The 13834-nt window shown below is 35.1% G+C and overlaps 1 protein-coding gene across 1 annotated transcript in view; it reads left to right on the top strand.

Annotated features, from left to right (window-relative positions):
* The window catches only part of LOC130448562 (piezo-type mechanosensitive ion channel component), an 80837-nt gene that overhangs the window by 5179 nt on the left and 61824 nt on the right, over positions 1-13834 (top strand). Inside the window, exons 3-6 of the mRNA XM_056785977.1 lie at positions 4379-4590; positions 7271-7520; positions 7583-7829; positions 7899-8115. Coding sequence (XP_056641955.1) covers positions 4379-4590; positions 7271-7520; positions 7583-7829; positions 7899-8115 — 926 coding nt within the window. The remainder of the gene's footprint in view (positions 1-4378; positions 4591-7270; positions 7521-7582; positions 7830-7898; positions 8116-13834) is intronic.

Here is a 13834-nt window from a genome sequence, read left to right as displayed (position 1 = left end):
GGAGCTTCAGTTCACTCTTGACGAAGATCTAGTCGTGGAGAAGTCTTGGACAAAGACGAATTGAACTCACCAGGGGTGCAGGAAGCTCTCCAAGATACTAAGGAAGACTAGGAAAGAGATCTAGACGCTTCTTGGGGTCTATAGACTAGTCCAAATGAAGAAAGGAAACGTGCTGAAGTGCCGTGGAGCTTCAGTTCACTCTTGACGAAGGTCTAGTCGTGGAGAAGTCTTGGACAAAGACGAATTGAACTCACCAGGGGTGCAGGAAGCTCTCCAAGATACTAAGGAAGACTAGGAAAGAGATCTAGACGCTTCTTGGGGTCTATAGACTAGTCCAAATGAAGAAAGGAAACGTGCTGAAGTGCCGTGGAGCTTCAGTTCACTCTTGACGAAGATCTAGTCGTGGAGAAGTCTTGGACAAAGACGAATTGAACTCACCAGGGGTGCAGGAAGCTCTCCAAGATACTAAGGAAGACTAGGAAAGAGATCTAGACGCTTCTTGGGGTCTATAGACTAGTCCAAATGAAGAAAGGAAACGTGCTGAAGTGCCGTGGAGCTTCAGTTCACTCTTGACGAAGATCTAGTCGTGGAGAAGTCTTGGACAAAGACGAATTGAACTCACCAGGGGTGCAGGAAGCTCTCCAAGATACTAAGGAAGACTAGGAAAGAGATCTAGACGCTTCTTGGGGTCTATAGACTAGTCCAAATGAAGAAAGGAAACGTGCTGAAGTGCCGTGGAGCTTCAGTTCACTCTTGACGAAGATCTAGTCGTGGAGAAGTCTTGGACAAAGACGAATTGTAATCACCAGGGGTGCAGAAAGATCTCCAAAATACTAAGGAAGACTTGGAAAGAGATCTAGACGCTTCTTGGGGTCTATAGACTAGTCCAAATGAAGAAAGGAAACGTGCTGAAGTGCCGTGGAGCTTCAGTTCACTCTTGACGAAGATCTAGTCGTGGAGAAGTCTTGGACAAAGACGAATTGAACTCACCAGGGGTGCAGGAAGCTCTCCAAGATACTAAGGAAGACTAGGAAAGAGATCTAGACGCTTCTTGGGGTCTATAGACTAGTCCAAATGAAGAAAGGAAACGTGCTGAAGTGCCATGGAGCTTCAGTTCACTCTTGACGAAGATCTAGTCGTGGAGAAGTCTTGGACAAAGACGAATTGTAATCACCAGGGGTGCAGAAAGATCTCCAAAATACTAAGGAAGACTTGGAAAGAGATCTAGACGCTTCTTGGAGTCTATAGACTAGTCCAAATGAAGAAAGGAAACGTAGAAGTTTGCTGAAGAGCCATGGATCTCCATGTAATTTTGGATGGGCTCTTCTAGATCGAGTCGTGAGGTCGAAACTAAAACGAAGAAGATGACAATGGTAGAAACCCAAGTTATCACCTCTCCGAGAAAGCCACAGTAGAAGAAGGCTATGGAAAATTTTATAATTCCCCAAAATACCCTAAAGTAGGGCGGCATAGATTTGGTCAGACTTAAACCCAATTGTTTTTAAGAAAATATCAATATTCTTGTCTCGGTTACATTTATAAATCACCCCGTATATACTCGTACTATTTATAAATATCAATTCTATTAAATAAAATTTCAAAAAACGAAAATATTTTTTTCATTATTCCATTTGGTAAGGTTTCGTTTAATTTTCATCTTCCTTGTATATGTAAATTCTTGATATGAAACTGCTTAATATTCGATGCTTCCATATCGTACATTTCATGTTGTAAACAAATATTATTTATAAGGTTAATCAATTTTGTTGTTGTTTCAAACTTATCATCTAACCCCCGTATTATGAAATTAGAATGTTTTTCAAAATTTTTTTTCATTATTAAGAATGTATTCCAACAAATTCCAAATAACAAATATAATTGGCAATGAAAATGATTACTTCAAATGTCATGATAAGTTGCCTCGTATTATAATATTCATGACATCATTATGTTATTAGTGACTAATTCATTTGACAGATTTATTTTTTTGTTCGTGTTTGATATAATGGAAAATTCGTCACTATGTGATTTAAATAGAATTTTGTATTTATTAAATATAAAAACCAGTTAAAAAGAAATACAGATTATCCTGTATGTTATACTAAGATTTTTATCACGTATATTTTAAATAATTCTCACCTATAGACGGAAGTCGAGGTGATATGAGTCATGGTTGCCGAATAAACAACATGGCGAATTAGACGTTGCCAAATGTATTATAAATATTATGTAAATAGGATTATTCGACAATTTAGGACAATAATATTAATTAATTTGAGAAATATATACGTAAATGATTTTCATAGATCGAAAAAATGTCTATTTCTATAAACCGTTCGTAGATGTTTGTACAACAAACGATATTATATTCCATAATAATTTAGGGTTATGATTTTCTGCTATGACATTTCCTCTTAATCATTAAGGTGTGTAGAAAATGGAATAACGCGACGTATATTCCGGTTGTCGTGATTCCCTTTCCCCTTATGCCTCCTTCGCTTGATTTGGGGCTAAAATAAAATGCCACAGCCCTAATAAAAAAAAAGTCGGTCACACGAGTCAGATAGCGAGCAATTAGGGCGGGGAATAGTGCGAGGACGAAGAAAAGAATGAAATTAATCATTGTTGATAATTTATTGATACGAGGGATAATCGATTTGTTCCGAATTCAATATATCTACAAATAATTATTTGCGTCTTGAATCCAGTCACGGATACGCCATCGCTATAGATCGAGTAGGCTTAGATACAGTTGTGCCATATTCTCATATTTTAACGATGTTGCGTTCCGACTTCTATTTTATTATAATTAAAAAATAATTATATATAGATCAGTTAATTATCAATATAACGTTTGGTTATTTAAATAAATGTTATAAATTAATCGCGTTTTTATGACAAAAACTATTAAATGGAAATATTGACACAATAAACATCCTCAAATGAACGATTATGATGACGTAATCACAAATTTACATTGAAAAATGGCCTACAAATGACGTGACTCGGTACGGGGATATTTTAGGTAAATGAAAAGGTAGACCGAGTACATAATATAACTGGGGACGGGGATATTTTAGGTAAATGAAAAGGTAGACCGAGTACATAATATAACTGGGGACGGGGATATTTTAGGTAAATGAAAAGGTAGACCGAGTACATAATATAACTGGGGACGGGGATATTTTAGGTAAATGAAAAGGTAGACCGAGTACATAATATAACTGGGGACGGGGATATTTTAGGTAAATGAAAAGGTAGACCGAGTACATAATATAACTGGGGACGGGGATATTTTAGGTAAATGAAAAGGTAGACCGAGTACATAATATAACTGGGGACGGGGATATTTTAGGTAAATGAAAAGGTAGACCGAGTACATAATATAACTGGGGACGGGGATATTTTAGGTAAACGAAAAGGTAGACCGAGTACATAATATATATCGTGATATTTTTTAATCCATTGTGTTAAGAATGCGCCAACTGGGGGCAGGGATATTTTAGGTAAACGAAAAGGTAGACCGAGTACATAATATAACTGGGGACGGGGATATTTTAGGTAAACGAAAAGGTAGACCGAGTACATAATATAACTGGGGACGGGGATATTTTAGGTAAACGAAAAGGTAGACCGAGTACATAATATATATCGTGATAATTTTTAATCCATTGGGTTAAGAATGCGCCAACTGGGGGCAGGGATATTTTAGGTAAATGAAAAGGTAGACCGAGTACATAATATAACTGGGGACGGGGATATTTTAGGTAAACGAAAAGGTAGACCGAGTACATAATATATATCGTCATAAATTTTAATCCATTGGGTTAAGAATGCGCCAACTGGGGACGGGGATATTTTAGGTAAACGAAAAGGTAGACCGAGTACATAATATATATCGTGATAATTTTTAATCCATTGGGTTAAGAATGCGCCAACTGGGGGCAGGGATATTTTAGGTAAATGAAAAGGTAGACCGAGTACATAATATAACTGGGGACGGGGATATTTTAGGTAAACGAAAAGGTAGACCGAGTACATAATATATATCGTGATAATTTTTAATCCATTGGGTTAAGAATGCGCCAACTGGGGGCGGGGATATTTTAGGTAAACGAAAAGGTAGACCGAGTACATAATATATATCGTGATAATTTTTAATCCTTTGAGATAAGGATGCGTCAACTCGGTACGGGAATATTTTAGGTAAACGAAAAGGTAGATTTATGTTTTTAATTCTATAATTGAAATTCCGAGTTGCACAATTTTCCGTCACGAGTTGTCTAATATTCATAACAACCACGATCACGAGTTGGTACATCGTAACGAGTTGGCGCACGCTCCGTTAGCCCCTGTATTAATTTCTTTAAATTTTCAGGTATACTGTTCCGGCCAACCCTTTTCTCATCAATTTATCTAATATTCATGTTACTTATACCATTCGTTTCCTTACCATCGACGGATTCAATGAAAGGAACAACTGGAATATTCATAAAAGTATTATTGGGCGTTTCGACGAGTTTAACACTAATACAAGCAGCCTTTCAAATAGCCCTGGTTATAGTAAAACCTTACGGACAATTTTTAGATGTACGTAAATCAAATTCAGTCGAAATGAAAATCGTTTCGATACAATTTTCTTATTTAATTTCAAAATTATTTATTAAGTATAAACGCGGATCACGAAAAAATATCTTTATCGAAATCGTTTGGAGGGCTCTGTTGTCGACGCGCCGCCTTCTTGATGACCGGTATCTGTCACAATTAAAAAAATAAATTTTAGTAAAATTTTTAATTCTATAAATCATTTCAATCGTGTACGGAAATCGAAAACTAAATAAATTTTTCCGAATTCAAATTAATTAGCTTTGTTCGCGGATTCGATTCCGAATCAGTTTGGGAACCGATCGAAGAAAAATCCTCGATCGCGGATTCGGATTCTCGAACTAGACGCTACGATAAATAGATTTGTTCGAGAATACGATTCCGAATCCGCGATCGAGGATTTTTCTACGATCGGTTCCCAAACTGATTCGGAATCGAATCCGCGAACAAAACTAGACGCTACGATAAATAGTTTTGTTCGAGAATCCGATTCCAAATCAATTTGGAGACCGATCTCGTGCGCACTTTCGAAAATATCGTTCGCTGGAAAGAGAAATCCTCGGTCGCGGATTCGGAAGCGGATTCTCGAACAAAATTATTTATCGCAGCGTCTAGTTCGAGAATCCGAATCCGCGATCGAGGATTTTTCTTCGATCGGTCCCCAAACTGATTCGGAATCGGATTCTCGAACAAAACTATTTATCGTAGCGTCTAGTTTTGTTCGAGAATCCGATTCCAAATCAGTTTGGGGACCGACCGAAGAGAAATCATCGATCGCGGATTCGGAATCGGATTCTCGAACAGAATTAGACGCTACGATAAATAGTTTTGTTCGAGAATCCGATTCCAAATCAGTTTGGGGACCGATCGAACAAAAATCCTCGATCGCGGATTCGGATTCTCGAACTAGACGCTGCGATAAATAGTTTTGTTCGAGAATCCGATTCCAAATCAATTTGGAGACCGATCTCGTGCGCACTTTCGAAAATATCGTTCGCTAGAAAGAGAAATCCTCTGTCGCGGATTCGGAATCGGATTCTCGAACAGAATTAGACGCTACGATAAATAGTTTTGTTCGAGAATCCGATTCCAAATCAGTTTGGGGACCGACCGAAGAGAAATCATCGATCGCGGATTCGGAATCGGATTCTCGAACAGAATTAGACGCTACGATAAATAGTTTTGTTCGAGAATCCGATTCCAAATCAGTTTGGGGACCGATCGAACAAAAATCCTCGATCGCGGATTCGGATTCTCGAACTAGACGCTGCGATAAATAGTTTTGTTCGAGAATCCGATTCCAAATCAATTTGGAGACCGATCTCGTGCGCACTTTCGAAAATATCGTTCGCTAGAAAGAGAAATCCTCTGTCGCGGATTCGGAATCGGATTCTCGAACAGAATTAGACGCTACGATAAATAGTTTTGTTCGAGAATCCGATTCCAAATCAGTTTGGGGACCGACCGAAGAGAAATCATCGATCGCGGATTCGGAATCGGATTCTCGAACAGAATTAGACGCTACGATAAATAGTTTTGTTCGAGAATCCGATTCCAAATCAGTTTGGGGACCGACCGAAGAGAAATCATCGATCGCGGATTCGGAATCGGATTCTCGAACAGAATTAGACGCTACGATAAATAGTTTTGTTCGAGAATCCGATTCCAAATCAGTTTGGGGACCGACCGAAGAGAAATCATCGATCGCGGATTCGGAATCGGATTCTCGAACAGAATTAGACGCTACGATAAATAGTTTTGTTCGAGAATCCGATTCCAAATCAGTTTGGGGACCGACCGAAGAGAAATCATCGATCGCGAATTCGGAATCGGATTCTCGAACAGAATTAGACGCTACGATAAATAGTTTTGTTCGAGAATCCGATTCCAAATCAGTTTGGGGACCGATCGAACAAAAATCCTCGATCGCGGATTCGGATTCTCGAACAGAATTAGACACTACGATAAATAGTTTTGTTCAAGAATCCGATTCCAAATCAGATGGGGACCGACCGAAGAGAAATCATCGATCGCGGATTCGGAATCGGATTCTCGAACAGAATTAGACGCTACGATAAATAGTTTTGTTCGAGAATCCGATTCCAAATCAGTTTGGGGACCGATCGAACAAAAATCCTCGATCGCGGATTCGGATTCTCGAACTAGACGCTGCGATAAATAGTTTTGTTCGAGAATCCGATTCCAAATCAATTTGGAGACCGATCTCGTGCGCACTTTCGAAAATATCGTTCGCTAGAAAGAGAAATCCTCTGTCGCGGATTCGGAAGCGGATTCTCGAACAAAACTATTTATCGCAGCGTCTAATTTTGTTCGAGAATCCAATTCTGGACCAGCGATCGAGGATTTTTCTTCGGTCGGTCCCCAAACTGATTCGGAATCGGATTCTCGAACAAAACTATTTATCGTAGCGTCTAATTCTGTTCGAGAATCCGATTCCGAATCCGCGATCGATGATTTCTCTTCGGTCGGTCCCCAAACTGATTTGGAATCGGATTCTCGAACAAAACTATTTATCGTAGCGTCTAGTTTTGTTCGAGAATCCGATTCCGAATCCGCGATCGAGGATTTCTCTTCGATCGGTCGCTAAACTGATACGGAACCGCGAACACAGCACCGTAATCCTTTAACGACGTCCATTTTATAGGAGAATCCGAAGTTAGAAGAAATCCTCTTTTACATCGGCTTAGCCAAATTGAACGGCCTAACCGGAACCTACATATTAATATGGATAGGACCGGAAATAGGCATGTTTCTAACCTCATTGGTGTTGTTGTTCGCATTAAAAAAACTGAATCCAATAGAAGAAGTTATTTTGGAGAGTCAAGCAGGAGTTGTCGACGTCACCGTAAGAGTACCCCAATCTACGGATTACGCCCAATACTTAATCGCAGTTGGTACGACAAATTATAATTCGAACGGGTGTTTCTAATACTCATTTTTCGGTTTTAATATTCAGGTCGGTATGCGACGTTGATACTTCTGTGTTTGGCCGGAGTCGTGAGACCGTCCATCGAAGGTGGAGTTTATTATTCGATTTTTTTGGGAGCAGCCACTTGGTGGGCTTGTTACAAACAATTGAAAAGAGGATTCGCGATACTACTCAGATGCATTATCCCGCTCGTAATATTACACATGTCCGCTCTGTACGCCGTTAACTTCAAAATTATCCAAAAATATCTACCAGAAGATGGCGGATGTGCGAGGTACGCGCGTAATTAACCGATTTCGTTTGTTTGTTTGTTTTTTTTTTGTTTATCGGTTGGTTATTTCAGGTATTTCGATTTGGCGCCTTTCGTTACAACGATCGATTCTTCGACCGTTGGTAATGCGACCAATTCTTCTTCCTCCGCCGATTCCACGTTAATAATGGACGAAAGGAGTTTCTATTATTATTTCAATAGAGATATTACGTTTTATATCTATCCCGTTATTCTCTATTTGTTATTTTACTTATTGGTGCTCGAGAGTAAGGAACTCGTGAAACCCGAGGTACGTTTCTACTTATTTATCAATATCTTTATTATCGTTATTAATTTTATATGTTGTTTTCGACTAACGCATGTACTACTAATGGAAAAAGTCGAAATATCGGATGAGTACGTGCGGTTATCGTTTTTTTTTTTCCATGATTCCGTTTCGTTATCTTCGTGATATGTTTCGTTTCTTTCCACCAAACAAGCTCCACTATCTCACATTGCGAAAATTGCGTCCTAACCTCATTTTCTGTTTTGATATTGATAGTTTCTTTAATTTCTCGCGGTTTATCTTCTAATCTCTTTCCTCCGATCCAAAAAAAAACGTCCAAAATCTCTTTTTTTTTTTGTAATCGATTAATCGAATCCATTGTCCAACGTCTTATTCTCTTTACTCTGGACTTTAAACCATATAAACACCATGAAACATTAACGGACTCTGTATTTGCAGCAACTGCAACCTCAAATTTCAAAAACAGCTCCTAGGACACCGATGTCAACGTTCATTGGTGATGTTATCGAATAAATATTATCAAATAATCTTAAGAATCGTCGAATTTCCTATAATTATGGTTAAATAAACGAAAAGTGCGAGTAAACAGATAAATCGAACGGTTTTAAAAAGATAATATGAACCAAGTTGAACTTACGCGAGGACTAGGTTGATAAAAACCGAAATTGCGTTAATAATATTGTTAAACATTTGAAAGTTAGTTTAAGGATTTAATGTAAACAAACAATTTGTATAAATAAACAAAGCGTGGAGTAATTTGGGATAAATATCTCAAGGAAAAATTGGTGGATGGACTGAATGAGGCTAAATTTGGTAGGCATAAGCACCATAAAGAAAAAAATCGAATTCTTAAACGATTGCGGCCAATAATTATTATAAATTCGTTCGACGAGATCAAAATTTCAATACGATTGTTGTCAAATTAGTGCCAATATGAACTAAATTGAACTTACGAGAGGACTAGGTTGATAAAAACCGAAATTACGTTAATAATATCGTTAAACATTTAAAAGTTAGTTTAAAGATTTAATGTAAACAAACAATTTGTATAAATAAAGAAAGCGTGGAGTAATTTGGGATAAATATCTCAAGGAAAAATTGGTGGATGGACTGAATGAGGCTAAATTTGGTAGGCATAAGTACCATAAAGAAAAAAAGCGAATTTTTAAACGATTGCGGCCAATAATTATTATAAATTCGTTCGACGAGATCAAAATTTCAATACGATTGTTGTCAAATTAGTGCCAATATGAACTAAATTGAACTTACGAGAGGACTAGGTTGATAAAAACCGAAATTACGTTAATAATATCGTTAAACATTTAAAAGTTAGTTTAAAGATTTAATGTAAACAAACAATTTGTATAAATAAACAAAGCGTGAATTAATTTGGGATAAATATCTCAAGGAAAAATTGGTGGATGGACTGAATGAGGCTAAATTTGGTAGGCATAAGTACCATAAAGAAAAAAAGCGAATTTTTAAACAAATGCGGCCAATAATTATTATAAATTCGTTCGACGAGATCAAAATTTCAATACGATTGTTGTCAAATTAGTGCCAATATGAACTAAATTGAACTTACGAGAGGACTAGGTTGATAAAAACCGAAATTACGTTAATAATATCGTTAAACATTTAAAAGTTAGTTTAAAGATTTAATGTAAACAAACAATTTGTATAAATAAACAAAGCGTGGAGTAATTTGGGATAAATATCTCAAGGAAAAATTGGTGGATGGACTGAATGAGGCTAAATTTGGTAGGCATAAGTACCATAAAGAAAAAAAGCGAATTTTTAAACAAATGCGGCCAATAATTATTATAAATTCGTTCGACGAGATCAAAATTTCAATACGATTGTTGTCAAATTAGTGCCAATATGAACTAAATTGAACTTACGAGAGGACTAGGTTGATAAAAACCGAAATTACGTTAATAATATTGTTAAACATTTAAAAGTTAGTTTAAAGATTTAATGTAAACAAACAATTTGTATAAATAAACAAAGCGTGGAGTAATTTGGGATAAATATCTCAAGGAAAAATTGGTGGATGGACTGAATGAGGCTAAATTTGGTAGGCATAAGTACCATAAAGAAAAAAAGCGAATTTTTAAACAAATGCGGCCAATAATTATTATAAATTCGTTCGACGAGATCAAAATTTCAATACGATTGTTGTCAAATTAGTGCCAATATGAACTAAATTGAACTTACGAGAGGACTAGGTTGATAAAAACCGAAATTACGTTAATAATATCGTTAAACATTTAAAAGTTAGTTTAAAGATTTAATGTAAACAAACAATTTGTATAAATAAACAAAGCGTGAATTAATTTGGGATAAATATCTCAAGGAAAAATTGGTGGATGGACTGAATGAGGCTAAATTTGGTAGGCATAAGTACCATAAAGAAAAAAAGCGAATTTTTAAACAAATGCGGCCAATAATTATTATAAATTCGTTCGACGAGATCAAAATTTCAATACGATTGTTGTCAAATTAGTGCCAATATGAACTAAATTGAACTTACGAGAGGACTAGGTTGATAAAAACCGAAATTACGTTAATAATATCGTTAAACATTTAAAAGTTAGTTTAAAGATTTAATGTAAACAAACAATTTGTATAAATAAACAAAGCGTGGAGTAATTTGGGATAAATATCTCAAGGAAAAATTGGTGGATGGACTGAATGAGGCTAAATTTGGTAGGCATAAGTACCATAAAGAAAAAAAGCGAATTTTTAAACAAATGCGGCCAATAATTATTATAAATTCGTTCGACGAGATCAAAATTTCAATACGATTGTTGTCAAATTAGTGCCAATATGAACTAAATTGAACTTACGAGAGGACTAGGTTGATAAAAACCGAAATTACGTTAATAATATCGTTAAACATTTAAAAGTTAGTTTAAAGATTTAATGTAAACAAACAATTTGTATAAATAAACAAAGCGTGGAGTAATTTGGGATAAATATCTCAAGGAAAAATTGGTGGATGGACTGAATGAGGCTAAATTTGGTAGGCATAAGCACCATAAAGAAAAAAGTCGAATTCTTAAACGATTGCGGCCAATAATTATTATAAATTCGTTCGACGAGATCAAAATTTCAATACGATTGTTGTCAAATTAGTGCCAATATGAACTAAATTGAACTTACGAGAGGACTAGGTTGATAAAAACCGAAATTACGTTAATAATATTGTTAAACATTTAAAAGTTAGTTTAAAGATTTAATGTAAACAAACAATTTGTATAAATAAACAAAGCGTGGAGTAATTTGGGATAAATATCTCAAGGAAAAATTGGTGGATGGACTGAATGAGGCTAAATTTGGTAGGCATAAGTACCATAAAGAAAAAAAGCGAATTTTTAAACAAATGCGGCCAATAATTATTATAAATTCGTTCGACGAGATCAAAATTTCAATACGATTGTTGTCAAATTAGTGCCAATATGAACTAAATTGAACTTACGAGAGGACTAGGTTGATAAAAACCGAAATTACGTTAATAATATCGTTAAACATTTAAAAGTTAGTTTAAAGATTTAATGTAAACAAACAATTTGTATAAATAAACAAAGCGTGAATTAATTTGGGATAAATATCTCAAGGAAAAATTGGTGGATGGACTGAATGAGGCTAAATTTGGTAGGCATAAGTACCATAAAGAAAAAAAGCGAATTTTTAAACAAATGCGGCCAATAATTATTATAAATTCGTTCGACGAGATCAAAATTTCAATACGATTGTTGTCAAATTAGTGCCAATATGAACTAAATTGAACTTACGAGAGGACTAGGTTGATAAAAACCGAAATTACGTTCATCATATCGTTAAACATTTAAAAGTTAGTTTAAAGATTTAATGTAAACAAACAATTTGTATAAATAAAGAAAGCGTGGAGTAATTTGGGATAAATATCTCAAGGAAAAATTGGTGGATGGACTGAATGAGGCTAAATTTGGTAGGCATAAGTACCATAAAGAAAAAAAGCGAATTTTTAAACGATTGCGGCCAATAATTATTATAAATTCGTTCGATGAGAACAAAATTTCAATACGATTGTTGTCAAATTAGTGCCAATATGAACTAAATTGAACTTACGAGAGGACTAGGTTGATAAAAACCGAAATTACGTTCATCATATCATATCATAAATATTTATCATATCGTTAAACATTTAAAAGTTAGTTTAAAGATTTAATGTAAACAAACAATTTGTATAAATAAAGAAAGCGTGGAGTAATTTGGGATAAATATCTCAAGGAAAAATTGGTGGATGGACTGAATGAGGCTAAATTTGGTAGGCATAAGTACCATAAAGAAAAAAAGCGAATTTTTAAACGATTGCGGCCAATAATTATTATAAATTCGTTCGATGAGATCAAAATTTCAATACGATTGTTGTCAAATTAGTGCCAATATGAACTAAATTGAACTTACGAGAGGACTAGGTTGATAAAAACCGAAATTACGTTCATCATATCATATCATAAATATTTATCATATCGTTAAACATTTAAAAGTTAGTTTAAAGATTTAATGTAAACAAACAATTTGTATAAATAAAGAAAGCGTGGAGTAATTTGGGATAAATATCTCAAGGAAAAATTGGTGGATGGACTGAATGAGGCTAAATTTGGTAGGCATAAGTACCATAAAGAAAAAAAGCGAATTTTTAAACGATTGCGGCCAATAATTATTATAAATTCGTTCGATGAGATCAAAATTTCAATACGATTGTTGTCAAATTAATGCCAATATGAACTAAGTTGAACTTACGAGAGGACTAGGTTGATAAAAACCGAAATTACTTTGATAATATCGTTAAACATTTAAAAGTCAGTTTAAAGATTTATGTAACTAAACAATTCGTATAATTAAACAAAGCGTGAATTGTGTGTAACTAGTCTCAGATAAACAGATGTCAAAAAAGAAAATATTTAGAGATGTTACAAGTCATATAAAATAGTTGTATAGAATTATGTACATAAATATATTGGAAATTAGTCCGAAACCATTGTAGAGTTATATTATAATCGTTTTCGTAGTGGGATTGTGGCAAAATTACTTATTCGTCATCTGGCACTGAAATTATATTATTATATTGTACTTGACCGTAATTTCAGTACCAGATGATCATTTCGTAAGGACACGATGGGCCTATCTGAAGGCTTATGTGCTTGGCCGCCCACAATTTAATGAAAGCCGGAAATATAATAGAATTAGTACACTTTGGTGTTTCATTGCCACGTTCCCATTACGAAAACGATCATAATATAACTGACAATGGTTTCGGACTAATTTCCAATATATTTATGTACATAATTCTATACAACGATTTTATATGATTTATCTCTATATATTTTCTTTTTTGACATCTGTTTATCTCAGACTAGTAACAAACAATTCACGCTTTGTTTAATTATACGAATTGTTTAGTTACATAAATCTTTAAACTGATTTTTAAATGTTTAACGATATTATGAATGTAATTTCCGTTTTTACCAACCTAGTCCTCTCGTAAGTTCAGCTTAGTTCATATTGGCATTAATTTGACAACAATCGTATTGAAATTTTGATCTCGTCGAACGAATTTATAATAATTATTGGCCGCAATTGTTTAAAAATTCGCTTTTTTTCTTTATGGTACTTATGCCTACCAAATTTAGCCTCATTCAGTCCATCCACTAATTTTTCCTTGAGATATTTA

Source organism: Diorhabda sublineata, chromosome 9 (assembly GCF_026230105.1).
Source record: "Diorhabda sublineata isolate icDioSubl1.1 chromosome 9, icDioSubl1.1, whole genome shotgun sequence".
Lineage (NCBI taxonomy): Eukaryota > Metazoa > Arthropoda > Insecta > Coleoptera > Chrysomelidae > Diorhabda > Diorhabda sublineata.
This window is presented reverse-complemented; position numbering and strand designations above follow the sequence as displayed.